Genomic DNA, 20000 nt, shown 5'->3' with positions numbered 1-20000 from the left:
CTTGAAAGCTGGCTGCAGAAATAGCCTTGGTTTACAACAGTAAAGCTTGATCTGCAACATAAATCTGTCTTTTTAGTGCATGCAACGGGAAAGTTCATGTTGTTTTTCCTAGAACATGGGTGTCCCCATTAGTCTTGGCTGACCTGATAGAGAGATGAGAGGTTTCCAAGGTTCTTTTAAAAATTTTACTGACTTCCTCACTGACAGTGTAATGCTCTGTGGGCTGAGCTCTATATTTGCATGTCCTTATTGAAAGGACACTTACTGGAACACAGAAAATAAAACCACTTCCTATATATTTATGGTAAGGCACTGCTATATGCTTAAGCAAATTAAAATGAGTTTTAGTATTTGAAAAAGGAAGCAAGTCACCACATACAGAAATAACAACTATGACCACTAGAAATTTAGCATCAGCAAAAACCAGCAGAGCCTCCTGCTGATATGGGCTGCAAGATTAGGAAGTCTGACCTTCGGGGGTTTTTTGTTTGTGGTTTCTTTTTTTCTTTTTTTTTTTTTTTTTTTTTCTTTGAGGAAAGATAATTCAGAAGAGCCAGCTGAAAGTCTTCTAACAGAACCATTTGTCTCTAAAAATGCTTCACCAATTAAATCAGATTGTTTTGTAAGACTCCTTTCATTTTGCCACTGATTAAGAAAGTATAAAAAATTTTAGCAAAGCTGAATCCATTTATTTTGATGTTTCTCATATAAGGTAAAAGACCCAAATGAGGTATGTCAATGCTGCTGCTTTAGCGATTCCAAAGCATTTTATTTTTACTTTTATTGGAAACTTGCAACTATTCATTTTGATTTAAAACAAAGGGAAATATTGAAGTATCGGAAGTTCCATTTTTGGCCACATCCAAGAATTAATGACCTGGAAAATATTTCTAGTTGGTAGTCAAGACACAAGAGACCTGAGATCTCCAGGAAACAGGGTTTGCTGCATAAATGTCCTCAGCATGGGGCTCTGATGAAAGCAGAACTGGTACTTTAGGAATTGACCTTTCCTCAGGACTCAGACCAAAGTGGGAATGCACTAGGCTGTTGACCAGTTTTGGACACATTTTAATAGTGACACCTAACAGGATTTACAGTCAGCTGCTTTTAATAATCTTGCCCTTTGACAGGGCTGAACCACATCTGAGGCCAGTTGCTTCTTCCAGCTACACAAGTCCCCTTTCAAAAACTGTATGCAGACGATTCGAGTCAAGTGGTGCCCCTCTGTGTCTAGCTTATTAAAACAACACTTGTGAAAACAAGACTCTTCCATGGCTGTGTATCTATGTGCAATTTCTTTCTAGTTCATCTTTTCCCACCTAAGCAAACTGTTTTTTCTACCCAGTATATCCTTAAGTGAGCAGACTTCTCCACCGCGGCCCGTGTACCAGGCTCTTGCTGACGTGGGAGTATGGGGGCTCTTCCAGGATCCTTCCTACTTGTGACAGAGTCTCTTGCACCTAGATAACCTGTGCAAGTTTTATTTTGATTAGCTCATATCCTATTTCTGAAGGGAGTGTTTGATAAAATTCAGCTGGCATGGAGGCTCTCTGGTGTTCATGCCAGTGAGGTACCACCAGGCAGGGCTGGGGGAAGCTGTACGAGGCACCTGAATGTCCCAGTGGCTTGTGGCTGTCAAAGGGCCAGTCCTGCTCCCTCCATTCTCCCTCGACTCCTGTTATATAGGAATGACTTCCATCCCTGTGCTGACTCTGGTGCTTCTCTGACCCTTTTGTAAGTTGAACCAGCTGCAAATGGAACAAGGGAATTCCCTTGAGCCAAGGGAAGCTTCTGGCTAGAGAGGCAGGGGTGGAGGGAGAAAATTGTTGGTGAGGAGACCTGTCCCTGTACCTGGCAGCAGCCTCTTCAGTTGTCTGGGTTTGTGTGAAATCTTGCATTGAAGCTGTGTTTTTCATAGCTACTTTAAACCTCCCGGGGAGGTCTGTTCTCTGGGCACTGTGCTTCCTCTACTCCTCCATGCTGTCACTAGAAGTTGTGTGGTGAGCTGGATTGGGGAGGTGGTCTGACTGAAAAATAGCCATAAAAAAAAAAAAGCTTCCATCTGGATAAAACCTTGATGCACCACTTTTGTGGCCAAGTGAGACCTAGTGCTAGCAAAAGCATATGTGGGGAATGGGAACACATGGCAAAGGTGGAAGGGGGATCATTGCCCCTTTATCCAGGTATGAAGCTGTCCCTTGAGTTAATCTAATTTGCTTGCTGAGGAAACTAAGGGAGGAAGGAGCTGGAATGATTGTGGTGGTGGCATATTCAGTATTTGAATATTGACTTAAGAAGAGTATTGTCTCAGAACGATGGCAGAGGCTGTCTCTGTGGAAGATCCTCAGTGCGCTGCATTGAAAAACAAAAGTTCTGTTTTCCAGTTATTGAGAGTTTCCATCCTGCTCTTGTGAGGGAGGCTGAAAATCACAACAGGAAACAGCACAGCAGGAATCAATTTTCAGGTCACTGATAGGTGAGACTGGCAAGGACCCTTGTTACTTGGGGAAAGTTAAGTCATGATCCTACTTAAATGCTGCTATACAAGACAAGTAATTGAATAGAGAGAGTCTGCAGGTGTCTCAGGCTGTTGGGAGCAATGGGATCAGTGTTGGAGAGTCACAGAAAGTGGGAGACTTCAGGCCTTCGGCTCTCCCCTGCTGGCCAAGGGCCTGGGAACTGTGCAGAAGTGCTCCCTGCTGACACTGCCTGCAGAAGCAGCTGCTTTCTGCTTTGCTACATATGGACGAAAACAATAATTATAACAAGAAGTGCTGGGAAATAGCTGAGCCTGAAAAGGCTGTGCAGAAGGGGTATGAGAATCATCTTGCCTCTCAGAGCAAATACTATGGCAGAAGTAGTCAGCAATTTTAGAACTACAACAGCAGTCTTAAAAGAAAAAACAATATGCAAGAGTATTCCTGAAAGATTAAGAAAGATCATGTGCATAATTGCAAGCACATTAAATTTCATCAAGGGAACTAGAAGTAGTTAATCTTAATGATAAGAATAAATGCCCTTGCTGAATCAGAAACCAAATGTGACTTTGTACATGCCAGGCAGATCCAGACACTCTGATGGCTTGCCACCTTCTGTTTGGAGATAAACCACATCATGAGCTCCTTGTACATTTACTTTGAAGTAACAATTTTATAAGCCCACCCAGAAATCCTGCTGAGCTACCTAGCTTTGAAAGTATCCCCTGAATAGTGGGATAGATTTGCTGTACCTTCTTTTATACTGGTTTATATTCTTGAGGTAGTGCTTTAGGTGCTGTAGGCGTCTTGAAAATGAGCAGTTTATTTGCTTGAATCGTTACCTCAGCCACAGCGAACAATGTCACTAATAGTGGGTAATTGCTGAGTCCATCAGCAGGATCATGACTGCTACATTTCAAGGGTTGAGATAACTTTGTGAAAAGATAGACTTCAGGGTTCTGACAGGTCATTGCAAGTAGAAGAAGGAACACCATATACAGTTGTGGTAATTTAGGTAAGCATCAGTATTATCAAGATTTAATACAATGAAGATCCCTTACTGTAAAGTATACATGCTAGATCAAAGTTGTAAGAACTTAGCCTTCTTGACTGTTTTGTGTTAAAAAGACCAGCTGCTAATACTGCATTCAGGATGTTGCACTGGCTCAAAGAGAAGGTATTTCTGCCACTGGAGAAAGGCATGTGTAGCTGTTTGTCAGTAGAGGTCTTCATTCAAAGCATGAACCTTATCTGTGTTGGATCATAGCATGGTGAGCGTGGATGAAGACTTCTAAGATGGTGTGGAAGACATGTATAGCATGGAGTGGTGACCTCTCTCCTGCTCTGTGATGCTAGGCAGAGTGCTGCTTAGTGGTTTATGGCCAGGGCAGCCCCAAATCTTGAAGGCCACCTCTTGAAGGGGAAAAGCCAAATACTAGTACAGTGTTAATCAATGCTTACCAATGACACAAAGAGCCTTGGAGATTTTCGTGCTAAGTACTTAGCTTAAAAAAAGGTTAAGGATATTTGATTTAAACATCTGTTTTATTTTTCTGAATTTGGAAATTTGAAAGACAGCCTGTAAATATAACACTCCCTCCCCACACCCCAACATCCCCTGTCCTTTTCGGATGTCATTAGATTTGTTAGTGTGCTTAAATAGTTTAATTAAAATATTTTCTCGTCCAATGCAATAAAAAACACCTTCTGTCAGTGCAACATGTCTGATGCTAATAATGCTTCTGGATGATAGGTGATTGTGGGGACAGCCACAAAGGTAGGGAGTAACTTAATTTGAGAGGTTTGATTTAGTTTAGCTATCATGAGCTGAACAGATAATGCCAGTTAGAAAGAAGCAAAGGAAAAGGTGCTTTGACAGTTTCTTATCTCCTTTGTTCTTGTATGGAAATTTAACAATATAATGACTCATTTGTCAAGTGATGTATATCTATCTAGTACATGTTAAACTATTAGCTGCATTTCAGTAGGAAAAAAGAGATCTAGTGTTGGACACAGGACTCATTATTAAACAAAGCTGCCATTGTTCATGTGCGTATATGTTTCCCTGCAGAATATTGGTATGTAAATGATATAGTATTTGTGTTGTTCTCTACTTCGGTATTGCTGCTTGGTCTTTATAAACAAACATTTATTTATTTGGATTTCATACTGGATCTAAGTACTTACTCAAGGTCCTGGGGTAACCAATGTGTACCTCATTTCCTTCCCTTGGTACTATGAATCTTCAAAAATGTAAATATCAGTCTTTTCTCTTTGACACTTGACATTTAGCCAGTGAAGTCCATATCTACATCTGAAGTTCTCAAAGCTTCTAAACATTCACACTGTATAATCCTGCTCTTAGTATGTTCTGCACTGACTTTATAGCATTAGATGCTCTTCAGGGATGGATGTGAAACAGACTTTTGGCTCTTACTTGAAGTGACCAAAGCTATTTGTGAACAAGGCAATTAAAGTGAGTTATAAAAATAATGCCAAATATCATTGAAATTACTGTTTCACTATATATAAGCATATATGAAGAAATTAATTTTTTAGAAAAAAAAATAAATTTAAATAACAGTAGCTAGCAAGTGTGGTTCTTGCAGTGAAAGAAATAGTAGGATATATGTTTAAAATGCCTAAAAGTAAATATCTTTGTTTCAAGGCTTTACAAGTCGGTGACTCAACATATTGTTGACAACCAAGATTAAATGCTTACAGGAAATCCCAAATTTCCACTGAAATACAGAAGATGTTTCCTTTCCTGGAAGTTCATGAAACATTAATATTTGAATTTGTCCAGTACCATCTGACCATTTTGGAGCAGTGTATCTTTAAATCTATTAGTAAGCTTGTGCAGCACTTAGAGGGGGAGTAGAAAGGAAAAGCAGCATGTTTTCTCTGAGAAAAGCTGAGCTTTGAAAGATACTGAAAGTTTTGGCGTGTTAAAAGACAAGCCAGCTGAGATACATTAATAGGCAAAGAGCAAGAGAAGAGGTCAAAACTGTACGTGCAAATGTCTTCTCACATCCTAGTAATTTCTGAAGATTCACATGGCTTCAAAACTAATGTAATTCCAGGGATACAGTATGCACATTTGCAAGCAGTTCTAATATTAGTCTGTCATTATAACAGTATCTGAAGGCCAGTGATATTTATGCTAGCACAAAAGAGACCAATATGTTAATTTTAAAATAGTCTCCCAACCCCAGTTGCCTTGTGTGTGGGAGTAATTTCTTTTTAGGAAAAAGGTCACTGTTGGTTGACTTTTTTTTTTCCCGTTCTCACCCTCCAACCATTGACTAATACTGAAATTTAACTTACAGTGAATACTTGCATTTTTGCTTACTTACCATTTAAAATGCTTTAATCAAGGTTTTAAACCAATTTATAGTGCAGAGTGACCCTCATGTGCTATTGTCTACATGCAGAAGCAAAATAGAAATCAAATGAACATTGAGCACTAATATAAAATCATATGCTCCACTCTAAATGATTTGATGGATTTGTGAAAGTCGAGAGGCAAAAATGGATAATGATCATAAAATACATAACAGCAGCCATCCTTATGACTAGACACATGTACTTGTAAGAGGAAAAGAACACAAAAAGAGAAAATAATTTGAATTTTGATATGAGTCAATTAATTAAATGTTAGTAATGTTGATATATGTTGATAAATATTAAATGTTGATAAATTTTGCATGTGTATTAGAAGTTAATACACCACTGTGATAAAAGGTTTGTAGAACCCAGTCCTTTAAGTGACCACAGGCAAAATAAAATAACTTTATTGGATAAAACCAGTCAATTTTGATTACATAAGTTTCCTTCATATTTCAATAAATATTGTAACTACTATTTTTTCATTATGGCTTTCCACATTCATTTTAGTGACTAAAGCTACTAGCAATGATCATATCACTTTGATTCTAGAATACAACTACTTGTAGCTATTTCTGGTGCAATTAAAATGTGAAACCCCATCTCTTTAAATTAAGATGGTGACAGAATGGGTATTGTTGCTAAATCTATATTTTATCTTCACTTATTTTGCTCAGTATTGGAAAGACGAACTTCAGATATGTGGACTTAGAAAACAAAATCCATTTAGAAATTTCTCTGTATGAATTAATGAAATAACCCATAATGGTATGCACCTCCTACATAAACCTAAACAAAAGTATTATATATCTACTCCAGAAAAATAAAGCAACTATGTTGCAATGGATGCAGACAATAATACCTTTCAAAAATGTAGATTGCATTCAAGTAGCAAGGGGCAAAATAGTTAAACTGTTAAGTGAAAAACCCCTGCTACACAGGAACATGAGGAGGAAATAAAAAGAAAAGCACAGAAATTAAAGCATTTTACAGCAAGTCTCAAGAATATTAATTAACAATTTAAAATATCTTTCATATGAATTTTATGCTTATTTGTTTACTAAAGCAAATTCAAATGCTTTAGGTAATAGTACCTACAGGAAACCAAGTACTTCACAAGTAGAAGCTGTGCTTCTGCATTTGCAACACTAATGTGAATTTTGGATAGATTTTACCCTTCAGTATTCCAGAGGACTAAAATACGTGAAGTGATTGAAGTTTTTATTCTTCTAAGCACTGTTTTTATGGGACCTCTGGGAATTCTAATTTCTTTCCAGCACACCTCTTTCTGAATGCCAGTGTGTGATGTGATTTTCCAGCAATACAACCTAAACTTCAAGTCAGATTCCCTAATGCTAAAGTCTGTGCTTATGCACAGAATTGGCACTGGGAAAACTCACTAATGAAAGATGCCTGCAATTGCATTTGTATGGTTAGGGTTTTTTGTTTATTTGTTTTGGTGTTGCGTGGTAGGGTTTTTTTGTTTGTTTGTTTGTGCTTTTTTTTTTTTTTTTAAATGTGGACAAATTCCATGGGTTTTTAGATATGAAAAGATTGATAAATATTTAATAGTGTCCTCTGAGTGATTGTAGGAATGGCTGTAAACTTTCATTGCTTTTAAGTGTGCTAACAACTGACAGGTGATGCAAGCCCTCTGATGATCATTTTAAATTAAAGACAATGTTACACTGAAATTTAGCAGTTGCTACTTTTGTAGCAATCTACAGGTTTGCTTTTCCTGTTTTGTTTAAATTTTATTTCCCCTCCCCAGCATCATGCTTATTCAGAGCAGATAGCATCACGTGAAAGAAAACAGGATGGCTTAATTTTACAAAGGCAAACCCCCTCACACTTGATAACTTGGTCTTTATCTGTCTCTGCATTTCTTGTTTCTATAAATTTGCACTGCAGACTTCATGGATTTTCATTTTAGCTGTGTTAAGCCTTTTAATACAGCCATAACAGCTCAGCACTATCAAAATGTGCTCAGGTTATTATGGTTATATCTAGCTCTTAGGCTACAAGCGTGTCTATGTGAAAAATTTATCAGCAGAACTGTCCTGGCATAATTATTCTCATGTAACACCCTTGTGAATGTCTTGTTGGGGGTAAGTGTACTTCTTTGCTTTAGTTCATGTCACTTCACATTTAGTAGCTTTATAGTAGCAGTATCCAGGTTTAGAAGTTGTTACAACAAAAGTGGACTTCTTTCTCTGCTCTTTAGGGAAATTAAAGATACTCTAATTTATTTTTTAATAATTATTTCTAGCCATCTTTAATTTCTGCAATCAGGACTCCAATTAGTTATGCTTTGATACATTTCGAGCTGCCATTCTCTATTAATCTCCTTGGAAATTTATCTTGTTCTGGCACTAACATCACCTGCTGGCCCAAGCAGAATGTCAATATTTGGGGCCTTTCCACGTTTCCTCTGTTTGGAATAGAAACTTATACCAAAGCCAGCTATATTATTTAATGCAATCCTGTATTTATATAGAAAATTGATGAAGTCCTCACCTCCTGAAACCAGTGGAAATAAACAACTTCAGATTCTCCCTGGCCTGTTCCCAAGGAGCCTTTTCTCCCTGTTATATTGTCTAGTTCTCACAGGATTTCCTTGTTTTCAGTGGAATTGTATGTATTCACCTCTCTAAACCAACAGAGCAATAGGAGTTGTCTCTTTCTTAGAAAAACTCCTTTACAACATCCATTTTTAACCTTGTTCATGCTTTCTCATGAGAATCAGTAATGTTCAGCTGGTTTTAGTCTTTGCTACAAGAAGTAATATTTTCCCAGAAGTATCATCCAAGTGAAGAGCGCTATGGTCCCCCTCATCAAAAAGACAGTTAAATCAGTGTGAGTTCATTATCCTTGAGAACTATTGGTTTAATTAGATTAAGATTGCATCTACTTTGAGTTTATTGTCAACTTCTTTTCATTTGCATGATGTTAAGGAATGATAGAGTTATGAGTTTAATCTGGTCAGTGAGGTCCAGACATATTTAACCTATTGTCCTCACTGCTTCATTTCTATTACGTGATTACTAGATTTCCAGTATTTCTTTTTACTCTTCAAAAAAAGATACTACCTAGGGTAACATTACAGCCATTATGAATTGATGCTGTAAGAGTAAATTTTCTCATAAATTAAAATTTCTAATAATAAAAAAGATTCCTGAGAAAGAAATTGGACCCAAAAATGAACAGAAATTCTTTGTTTCCTTCATTGTGTTAAATATGTACGTGAGATGCGAGACCAGCAAAATCAAATGGGCTTAGACTTTCCCTTCCTGTGGACACACTGTTACCTCCTAATTAATTTTCATCTTTGCTGTCATGTCTCTTATATCTGCAGTTTTAAATATAACATACGCTTTCACAGAATCATCATTGGTTCTGTTGTTGATAAAATGGTTTGTGTACATAACTGCTGTGGATGTACAGTAGGAGCAAAAGAGAATTTTTCTTTTTTAATTCTCTGTTATCTTTCAGTCAGTTTGGGTTCATAGGAAACAATATTTACAGAAGGAAACGCTACTTGCAAACTGATTAGTGTTTCCACTGGTTAGTTCAGGTCTTTCTCATTCTTCTGTGAAAAGTCTTCTAATTTTTAAAAGCCAAGTACTCCTGCAAAGCTTGTGTTCCTGAGTGTTATTTTCTTCCACTCTGCCAAAAAGGTAGAGCACCCATCTTATAAATGTGATCTTGTCTAAATCTCTGTGAAATTCTCACTAATTGTTCCAGTTTAGTTCTTTGTTAATAGCAAAACATGAAGTATAACTTCCTCAAATGCTTCTACAAGCCCCAGTCAGCTAATGCTTTCCAACTGCTGCGTGTCTTGAGTGACATTCAGACAAACATAGACAAAACTGTCTATAATTTCCTAGCTTGGTAGTCTTGCATTGCTGGAGCTGCAGCTATCAGTATGTAATGACAAATTTGGTCCACTCTTACACATCCATATATATGTATAAACTTATTATTGCTTCATGAAATAATCTTTATGTAATTTACAATATGCCTTTGCTTACTGACGATTTTTCTGCTGCTGCCTTTTTTTTTAATTTATTTTTGTGAGATCAGTCTTATACAGAAGATAAACAATGAAAAAATGAACTTGGCATTTTAGTATCAGTTTCTCACATTCACCTGTTTCTTCAATAAAATAAAGAGCGGAGAATTGGGGATTTATAGCCCTGTATTGGAGACAGCTAACATAAAAACAAGGCTAAATTATGACATTGTAGGGACTCTAGAAGATTTCTGAAATGGTTAGCAGCTGGTATGTAACAATGGGAGAGTGCTTATAATTTTTAGCTAGATTTTTTGTAAATGACTAATGATTTTAGGCATTAGTGTTGTGAAGTTCCAACTTGCACGCATTGTAAGAGCTCCCGATCTTTCAGGAAGGAAAGAGTACAAAAGCACCCAAAATGGAGATTCTTCAAATCACAAATTGTCTCTAAAGACAATTTCCTAAAATTATCTTGGGAGGGGGGTGGGGTGTGTATGTGCATTTATATAACTGGGATGTTTAAATAAAGCAGAAACAGGAGGAAGTTCAAAATTAGAAAGCCTGAGACTGTATGGAGTTTTCCTATTTTTTATCTTGGGGCTTACAAAGTCAATGTTGGAAACTATGACACAATGTCTTAAAAATTTCCACAACTTCTTACATTCTTTTTCATGTTCCTTGAATTCAAAAAGTCCACAAAACTTGAAGGATATTTTTAATAAAATTTAAAATTATCAGTAAACTTAAAGAACAAAGAATTCTGCATCAAAACCTATTCCTTTAATCCATATTTAATGTAATGATTTCTAATTTGGCATTTAGAATTTTTCTGTTGTGTGCCAGAGCTTAAAGACTGGAAGGCAGACAAGCACTTGTCATCATTCACAGCCACTGCGTAAAACAAACAAATTTATGTTCAAGTAACTTCTGGCAGCAGCATTTTGAATATGAATAGATATGTTCTTCTGTCACAGAAAAAATTAGGGGCCAACTTCTGCAATGAATACTTTTGCACTGACTTGGGATTTCTTGCTACAGGATTGTATTGCTAGATCACAGCACTAGACAGTTTTATTAAATGGCTTTTGAAATATTTGAAAATACTTAGCAGGGAAATAATTCAAAATGACTGGATACAAATTCAGTTTCTAAGCTAATGTTCATGGGAATTTGATGATAATGGTATTTGACTTTGTATCTTAGTCTAATATTTTCTTTTGAGTGTTTACTAATATTAATATATATTGAAATTAATAAATTAATAGCTAACATCGCTTGTCGTCTTATGTGTCAGACAATGATGTATAACTTCACATTGCCCCAGATTTCAAAAATTATATCTACAGTCAGTAACCTATCTTCATATTTATCTTTTGAGGTTTTTTTGAAGAATAAAGATAAATATGCAGATTCTGCTTTTACAGATGTCTTATGCTTTGTTGAAGATACATGAATATGTAATGCCCTTGTACTTTACTACTTAATTGAAGATGATTGATAAGCAGCAGATGTGCTAAACTGTAAAATATCTCCCTTTTAGCCCTTATCTCTTTAAGGTCACTGGATTCTAGTTACTTCATATGTTTAACAGTATTTGTCTCCTTTCTATGTATGTTCTTATCATTTTCCCCTTTTTGAAAAGACTGTAAGTACCTGCGATTCTGCTTTTAGAAACAGTTTCCTATTTGGTTAGAAACAGCAAGAAACAGAACCAAACCCCTCCCTACTTGACAGTGGATGATGTTCACAGTGACCTAGGAAGCTGTTGCTAACTGTCCCTTCACTGGCAGACCCCTGTGTCATTCTGCAAGAACTGCTAAGGGGCAAAGATTGCACTTATCTGCTCGTTGTTACATTTTCTGCCCTCCATTCTAATGCTTTGCATCCATCTCCCCCAAGGAGAACCCATTTTCAGTTTCCATCTGCAAATTTTAAACAGCTTTATTTTAACAGTGTTTTCAAACTCTGTAAAGCAATTGTTATAGGGATGCATGCCAAGATCACTTGTTTCTGCACAAAAAGAGTTAAAGATTTTAAGATGCCTGGCTCCTACCACTATCTAGGCTCTTCATTGAGAAAGTGAGCCCAGAGACTGTAGAAATACCTGGAAATGAAGGTACTTCTGAAAAAAATACCTTTCATATCTGAGCCAGCTCAGCTGCCTCTGACAGGGAACCTCTACAGCTGTGAAGGATGGAAATGAGGAAAGCCTGTAGGACTGCAGATCAGTGAGAAGTGTCAGCAGGAGAAATTTCCTTTCATGAACAATAGGACCTAATTGAGGACAAAAGGGGAAGAAGGACTCTGGCTAAAAAAACAAGCAAAAGTAAAGCACTAGGTGTTGGAAGGCACCTAAGGCAAGGATGTGTAAAGGAGAGGGGGCAAAGAGGGGCTCAGCCCCTGCAAAATGTAGTGGGGGAAGGAGAGGGGGTGTCTGTCACATGGTAGATAAATGTGGATAGGAGAAAAGAATATCAGAGGAATACAAATTGTGCAAAAAGATAATTAAATTAATGCAGTTATAGGGCCTAACAATGTTTTGCAGCTGAAAATATGTGTTTTTGTGACATCAGTTTTCTGTGAACACTTGTTTTTTTGTTTTTGTGGGGACCCTGTGTGCTCGCCAAAGGCAGAACAAACATTGCCTACATCACTTCTCACGCAAAACACTTGAGTAACCCAAAATGTTAGTGTTGAGGTTTTGTGTGATTTGTAAAAAATCTTGTTTTTATGGCTTTCTGAGATAAGTGGTATACTATTAAACCCTGGATATGGAATTGTGGTCAACAACCAGCCTGAGACTGTGACTCAACAGTACCTGCAACTTGCACCATGTTTCTCTGGACCTTACCTGTATGCAAGCTTTCCATGCTTGCTTGATACCTAGGGAAAACTGCAAGAATTTTTTGGCCCTTTCCCAGAGGAATTAGGTCATAAAGAAGTATTCAGCAAGCTTCTTGTTTATGTTGTTTAAGTTTCTAATTTACATTGTTTTTGTTATTTCTGTTGTTTATGTAGAACCTATAAAACTTTTTTTTTAATTTCCTCTCTGGAAACTCAAGGTGATCATGGTCCAAATTTTATTTGTAAAAGTAAGTATACAGGGATGGATGTCAGATCTAATTGAACAGACCCTGATGCTGATTAGTTTTTTCCTAACAGATACCCAAGCAGTCCAAACCCATTTTAATCTGTCCTTCCACCTATTCCCCTACCCTGTGCTGCTGGAATACCGCTTGTAGTCTTGGGAAACACTCTTAGCTGAAACAGGGGAAGTGATTTAGGTCTTGTGGGGCTCAGCACATGGTAACAGAGGAGCTCTAGGTGTGGTGTGTTTAGTTGTTGCGGTCACTAGAGAGAGCAGATGTGGTTCCTGTCCCTTTCTGTCTGCTGCTTCTGCCTTGCAGGGATGGGAAGGAGAATCCAAGTGGGATGATAGTTGGTTTTTCTCAGCAGCAGTGCTGACATAAATGGATGTCAAAGTACAGCCTCAGTGAGTTGAACCTGGCAAGCTCTGGAAGTGTTTTCCAGTGAGGCACAAATCTCTCACAGGAAGACACAGGTTCCATTCTGCAAATATTACTGAAAAAAAACCCACTAGTGTATTAGTGAAGAAAATGGGACTGCTTTTCTCTAAGGCACACATATTCCAGCCATGTGATTCAAAACACATTTTGAAATAGCAGCAAAGAAGAGAAATGCATGCAAATTATTTAGAATCAGTGTCTGACCATTTTGCTATGTTTGAGATTTATTTTGGTAGATTTCCATATATAGTAAGAAAGTCTACCTTTTTTTCAGTTCTGTAGTTCAAGACAAAATTCAGTTTTTTATATATTTTTTTGATCTGTCACTGGGAATTCAAAAAATAATTAAAAAAAAAAATCAAGTAAGCAACCTACTCTTAGAGGGAACAGAAAAGCAAAGTACAGTGTAGCAACTTCAGACACTAAAAGGCAAGAGAGAATATAATACGCTCTGTGCAATGCAGCTGTGGCTAAATGCTGATATGCACATTAGGACTAGATTAGCATCATTCAGATGTGACCTGCATATTGAGTAACTATCACAAGGATGGTACTATTGATAAAAAATTAAACTGCACGGTATACTTCAGATCTAATATACCACCGTTTTGCATTTTTAGATTCCACAGAAGTGTGGAGCTATTACTTCTAAAGTTGCATAAAATGCATGTAATTCTGTTTCCTATAAAAGATCAGATTGATACTGTGTGTTTATAAAACAGAATATAATATTGCTGTAAAAGTGATTGTCTTTTAGCCACTCAAAGACAAGAAATATTCAAAGAAATGACCATATAAATAGATTACTCTATTTCTGTTGTGAAACCGGTCAAAATTGAGTTAAGGTGTTGTGATTGACTTATCACATCTTATGTGGCTACAGTGCCTGCATGACTTGACTTTGGACATTTTAAAGTTCAAAAAGACCTTAGTATTGATAAATGCATCTGATTCACTTTCAAGTAAAATATAATTTGCATTCGACATGAAGGACATGTTTTGGAGGAAGTCCTCCTAAGAAGTTTTGTGTTAGTTAAGTGGTGAGCTTTAGGATAATTACCTTCTGCTGCATTTCCCCAACTTTTGACAATGTTTTTTCTTTTGAAAAATTAAAAAATTATGAGTGTCTCTGCTGAAATCACACAGGAAACAGAAGCACAGCTGGGTGTTGGTGGTTATATCCTGTGATAAATGTGCAGTGCTCTGGCTGTACACATTGCTTTCCAGTAAATGTGCCTGCCAGTGGGCCAGCTCACTGCCCACCTCAGAGGGGTGTTGCCTCTGAATTTTGGCATCTGTCACTAATATAAAAAGCCTGTGGTGCATATACTTAAGGTGTCAACGCTGTGTCAGAGGTTTGGGGCAGGCTGGAGGAGTTTTATGGTGAGAAGGGCTTGTCTGAGAATTGTGAAGGGCTGATGGTAGTCATCGAGTTAGCTCTCCTCAGGCCATACTCTCAGGCCTCACAGACATTCTAACGTGCTTTCTGCAGCAACACCCATTGATGGAAGACAGTTTTTCAAGCTGTGCAAAGGTAAAACAGAAAATTTTGTACCTCTGGATGTGCAATGGGGGAAAATTCATTAAATTTGCATGGTAGACACCACAGAGAGTTGCTTTCTTCTTTATCTGCGGGACTAGAAAGAATTTTCTGTCCAGTCATACCTAACAGATCTCATAGCAAAACCAGATCTGTATCTAAATATCCACCTAACATCAGGGAGACACATAGAAACGCTGTACATACATCATGAGATTTGCACATGTGCATAGTGTCTCTATGCATACACATATAGTGGCAAAAGTGTATTTTCTTTTTAAAAATCTATGTCTGAATGTAAATCTGCCACTCCTATTTAGTAGACAGCATCAGGCTTGCTCAAGTGTTTTCTGTTTTATGGGTTTGGGTTTGTTTTTTTTGTTCGCTGCTGTCAAATGATAGATCACCAGCTTTTTTCTAGTGACTTTTAGCTCAATGTTCAAAGGTGATATTGAACTTCTGTTAAGACTTTGCAGAGTGTAGTGAAGTAAATCATATGCCCCTTATAACTGAATGATTGAGGTGCAAAACCTAAGGTTCTTGCTGAAGGTAATAAACAGACATGGTAAGAGAATTGGGATTTTGGAGTTTGGATTTCCAGACACCTCTACACAAACAGTAGATCCAGTTAGGGAATCACACTTTGAGTGCTATAGACAGAAACTCAGATTTTCTAAGTGAAAGTATGTACCTTAGCCTTCTGGTTACTCCATCATATACTAAGTTGATCCACTAAGGGTATGCTTTCTAAATCAGACACCTTGTAACAGAGATGGAACTTTTAATTCCTGGAATAGTATAGATTTCTTTGTATACTAGGCTAGGAGCTTAGAATACAACAGTGGGCTATTGATTTAATTACTTACAGGTTAATATACATATTAGTTTGTACATAGGAGAACAACATCTTGTGGTTGCTCAAATATTGCTATTAATGAGAGCATAATATAGGTTCTTTAATAATTTTTTTAGAGTTGTCATAATTGATTCTGTTTCAAGCATACCTTTTTACATATTTATCATGTCGACAATGCTGCTGAACAATTCAATTAAAGAACACATGAAAGCCATAGGAAGGTTACTACTGGTGTGAGAGACCTGTCTTATTTTCTCTACAATGCCATCAAAAATGGATGTTGTTCATTGCTATCGCACGTGTACTACCGTGGTTTCTGCAGTGCAAAATAATCTAAAGATGTGTTAAAGAGAATATATAGTTTGGAGGACTAGCAAAAGCTTTCATTTGTAATCATACTGCCTTTGGGTTGCAGATCGTCACCAGATATCATCCGTTGTTCCCCTTGCTTTTTTCACTTGTGTTTTGATTAACATTACCACTAATGACTGAAAGTATTTCTCGGATCCTTTTCCACTGCTGCTGTACAGCTTAATGTGCAGCATGCACAAGTCAAGACATTCACCCTTAGCTTTAACTTCACTCCCTCTTATCCAGCAATGGAGATTACAGCACCTTTAGCAATTCAATTTATGATGCACGAATGGGACAGGAATCAGTATGTATTTGACAGCTTTGTTAGCCCTACTATGCTAGCATGAATTGTTAGTAAACCTCCATTTTATCCTGTGGCCATGCAGTCTTAAACACAATGAATCTGAATGAACCTGATTAGCTGTGGTCTAATCAATCACTTTGCAGGACTGAAGCCCTTGTTAACATAAACAGCTGGTATAACTCCTGATGCATACAGGAAAGTTATGTTTGCTTCACACTTCATTGTTTAACAAAACTTCTCTGCAGTGCATAAATACTTTATAACGATTATTTTACATTTAAAATAGATCTTAAAGGTCTCTTACTTCAATAGCTACACAAATGGAATGAGTGGTAGAGGAATTGTGCTCTTCTAGTTAGTTGCAATGAATTAACCACACTGTCATGCAAAAAAAAAATAATCTACAGAGGTCAACAAAGGAAATTATCAGATTTTTTAGATATTGTTCCTGGTATCTGTAAACATTTATTGTAAAATTAATGTAGAAATCTGTACTAGTAAGTTTTCTTAATCATGCAAGTTTTATGAAAAAACTTTTACATAAACAATGGCTTTAAAATATATATTTTCTTTAAAAAAATCCCACAAACCCTTCTAAGTTATATTTCATCAGATAATGCCTGCCACAGCTGTGTGGTTATGGCTGATTCTACATATCTGCATGCAGTGGGAGAAGAGCTGGCTGGGATTTCTGTTGTATAGGGTCTTCCTTGAGTCAGAGATGTAAATCAACCCACTAAAATGGGAATTCAGAGCAACTGATGAAGTGTGTAGGAAGAAGGAAAATGTCGGATTATTTTCTGGCACTGTAAGGAATGCAAACCTCATGCTGAAATATGCTTGAATGATAGCTCTTATGAAATATGTGCTTACCAAGAAATGAGATCCATTCATGCCCAATTTTTCTACAACCACAGCAGATTCAGGCATTCCTAACTGAGGTGAGAAAAAATAGAATTATTATAATAGTATGAAACATTTGTTTCATTGACATTTGTAAACAAACTAATTAATATTTCCATACTCAAATACTTAGGGTTGTAAAAGTCTTTATACGCTTTGGCATGGATAATTAGAAAAAGAATATTGGACAGGATAACTGTACTGCTTAGAGATAGGTAGTGACTTCCACATAAGAGAGAAGACACAGTATTACCTCTTTCTTAGGGAGAAAGATTGCAGGGGATAAGGGCTGATACAATTGTGAATGGAGTAGACAAGGTGAAATTATGAAGCAGCAAATGTAACATAAATTGAACAAGGATCCTAACAGAAATATGCTGTGGAACTTTAATTGCTATGGAATAAGAGGGGGTGAGCATTAGAAATTGGTTAAAAGGTCAAAATGTGACAAAAGTCCATTAGTAGCCATGCCATCATCTCAAGAAAAGGTTGTATCGCTGACTGCTGGAAAATTAAGGCTATCTAAGAACACTCTGTTACGTGCCTGCTTACCAACCTCTGTATACACTGGCTGCTGCTTGGCTTCAGCACCAGATGTTTGGGTTTAAGTGTGTCTTGCAGTTCCTGTGGTAGATGGGAATTCCTGGAAAGAATTCAGGTTCCAAAACGGGAATTCTTTTTTGTAACGTGGTTATGATGGTGGTGTTTTTAAACAAAGTTGATGTTCATATAAATTAAAATGAAACAGGAATATCCAGAAATGATATCTCTTTGACAGAAATGAAATAGTAATTTGGAAAAAAAAGTGGACACATTGAATTTCCTTTATTGAAAAGGAATGGAGCAGGACTGAAAATGTCATAAAAAGCTCAGTGTGTTAGATGGTTTAGCCTGGATTTTCAAAGACATTACATTGTTATGCATGAAGAGAGGGAAAAAATTTAGATATCTTTTCTTTAAGAATGTACCACTCCTGAAATGAGTTTTAGTATTTGTAATGCTCAGCTGTAAATTTCTGTATTGACCAACTCAGAGACTGTAATGACCAACTCAGAGACTAACAGAGAAATATTAGTAAAAATAAATATTTCTATGAGAATAATTTGTGACTTTTCTAATATAATTATTTATTTCTAAAATACTTAAAATTTATCATGTTTAAAACCAGTCAAAGTGTATTTTATCTATTTTTTTGATATGAAAATTTCATATTCAGACATACTTTTGGACAGTTTAGCCTATATGCCAATCTGCTTGAGTTTATAAATTGTCCTTTGATACTATAATTGGGAGAGCGCTGCTTGTTTGTAGTACAGAATAGATCACAACTCAGAGAGGGTTGCTGTGGGTGTTGGACAAATGGTTGGTTGAGGGATGTGTTAATTTCCCATCAGTTGCACTGATGTGGATAGAGGAGCAAAGGATTAAGGTAATGCACACTTTCTGCTCTTGGCTTTTGCCCATCTATTTCTAGATATTGGCTCTATCTCTGGTTATTGTCTTTGACCTGCTTTTATACTTGGCCTTCTGCTGTTAATCAATCATGTAACTTATGCGTAAGAGAAAACTTGACTTTTCACATGGTTGGCTTGTCGGACAGGCAGATGTCTCACTAGTGCTGCTTAGTGATGACCACAGAAACTTTAATTTTCTTACTTTAACTCCATAGCATTAAGATCAGTACTGGGAAGAGGGACTAGACTACGTGGTAAACAGAGACCAATAGATAAACTCTGAAGCAACATGGAATATCTCAGTGTTGTTACAATTATAGCTTAGATGCAAGATAACAAGGGAATGCATGCACATGGCTAGCAGGTTTCCATTATCATCTTAATTTAATTATGAGGAAAAAAGCAAAATCAATAGTGTTAATTATTTTTTAGTAGTGAAGTTACTGATATTATACAAAATGCCTTTCATGAGGCTGGAAATGCTTTGCAGAATGGCTAGTTAATAACTTCTGTACTTATGACATACAGATCTGCTTTGGAAACATCATTAAGACTGTTAAGAAAATACTAAAATTGCACTGTATATATGACCGTATGTGTTGAATGTACATATTAAGACCCGGCCTCAGTCACAGCACATAAAATTGATGTGACTTTCTTGAACTGCTGTTACGTATATTGTGTTCTGTTTAGTGCTTCTTGTCTGCTATCTTGTATACCTGTACTACACAGTATTCAAACTTCCTCTGAACCCAGAATGTTGGTTTTTGTGTTTTTGTTTTTGTTTTTTTTTTTTTTCTTTTTTCTGAGCTGTTCTACAACATTCTTTTTAATTGTCTGAGTGCTTCAGAAACATTAATTGCTTTTTCTATGACCACCCTGTGAAATGAAAACTCTATTAGTAAGAGAAGTTGAGGTTCATGAGAAATAAAACTCATACAGTATCCAGTGGTTTTGGATGCCGAACTACAGCTATTTAGGATCTGTGATATATACATGTATATTTTCATATTCAATATTTTGGCATTTGTACCTTCTCAGCAGAGCTGCCACTGTGGTTGCAACTCTCTCCTCTCACTACTTCTGCAAATCAGAGCCTGGAATTTCAAGTCAAGTACTCAAGGAATGTCAGGTTTTTTTCTGTGTGACTTGAATGGCTTCTGGTAAAAATTCTGAGCTGGGG

At 36.8% G+C, this 20000-nt stretch overlaps 1 protein-coding gene across 1 annotated transcript in view; it reads right to left on the bottom strand.

The window, feature by feature from the left end:
* The window catches only part of BLNK (B cell linker), a 105446-nt gene that overhangs the window by 79031 nt on the left and 6415 nt on the right, over positions 1 to 20000 (bottom strand). The window contains 1 exon segment of the mRNA XM_042792125.1: positions 17334 to 17396. Within this exon segment, the coding sequence (XP_042648059.1) occupies positions 17334 to 17396 (63 nt within the window).

This window comes from Tyto alba, unplaced genomic scaffold (genome assembly GCF_018691265.1).
Source record: "Tyto alba isolate M040663 unplaced genomic scaffold, T.alba_DEE_v4.0 Super-Scaffold_1, whole genome shotgun sequence".
NCBI lineage: Eukaryota > Metazoa > Chordata > Aves > Strigiformes > Tytonidae > Tyto > Tyto alba.
Note: the sequence above shows the minus strand (reverse complement) of the source record. Positions and strands in the feature narration are given on the sequence as shown.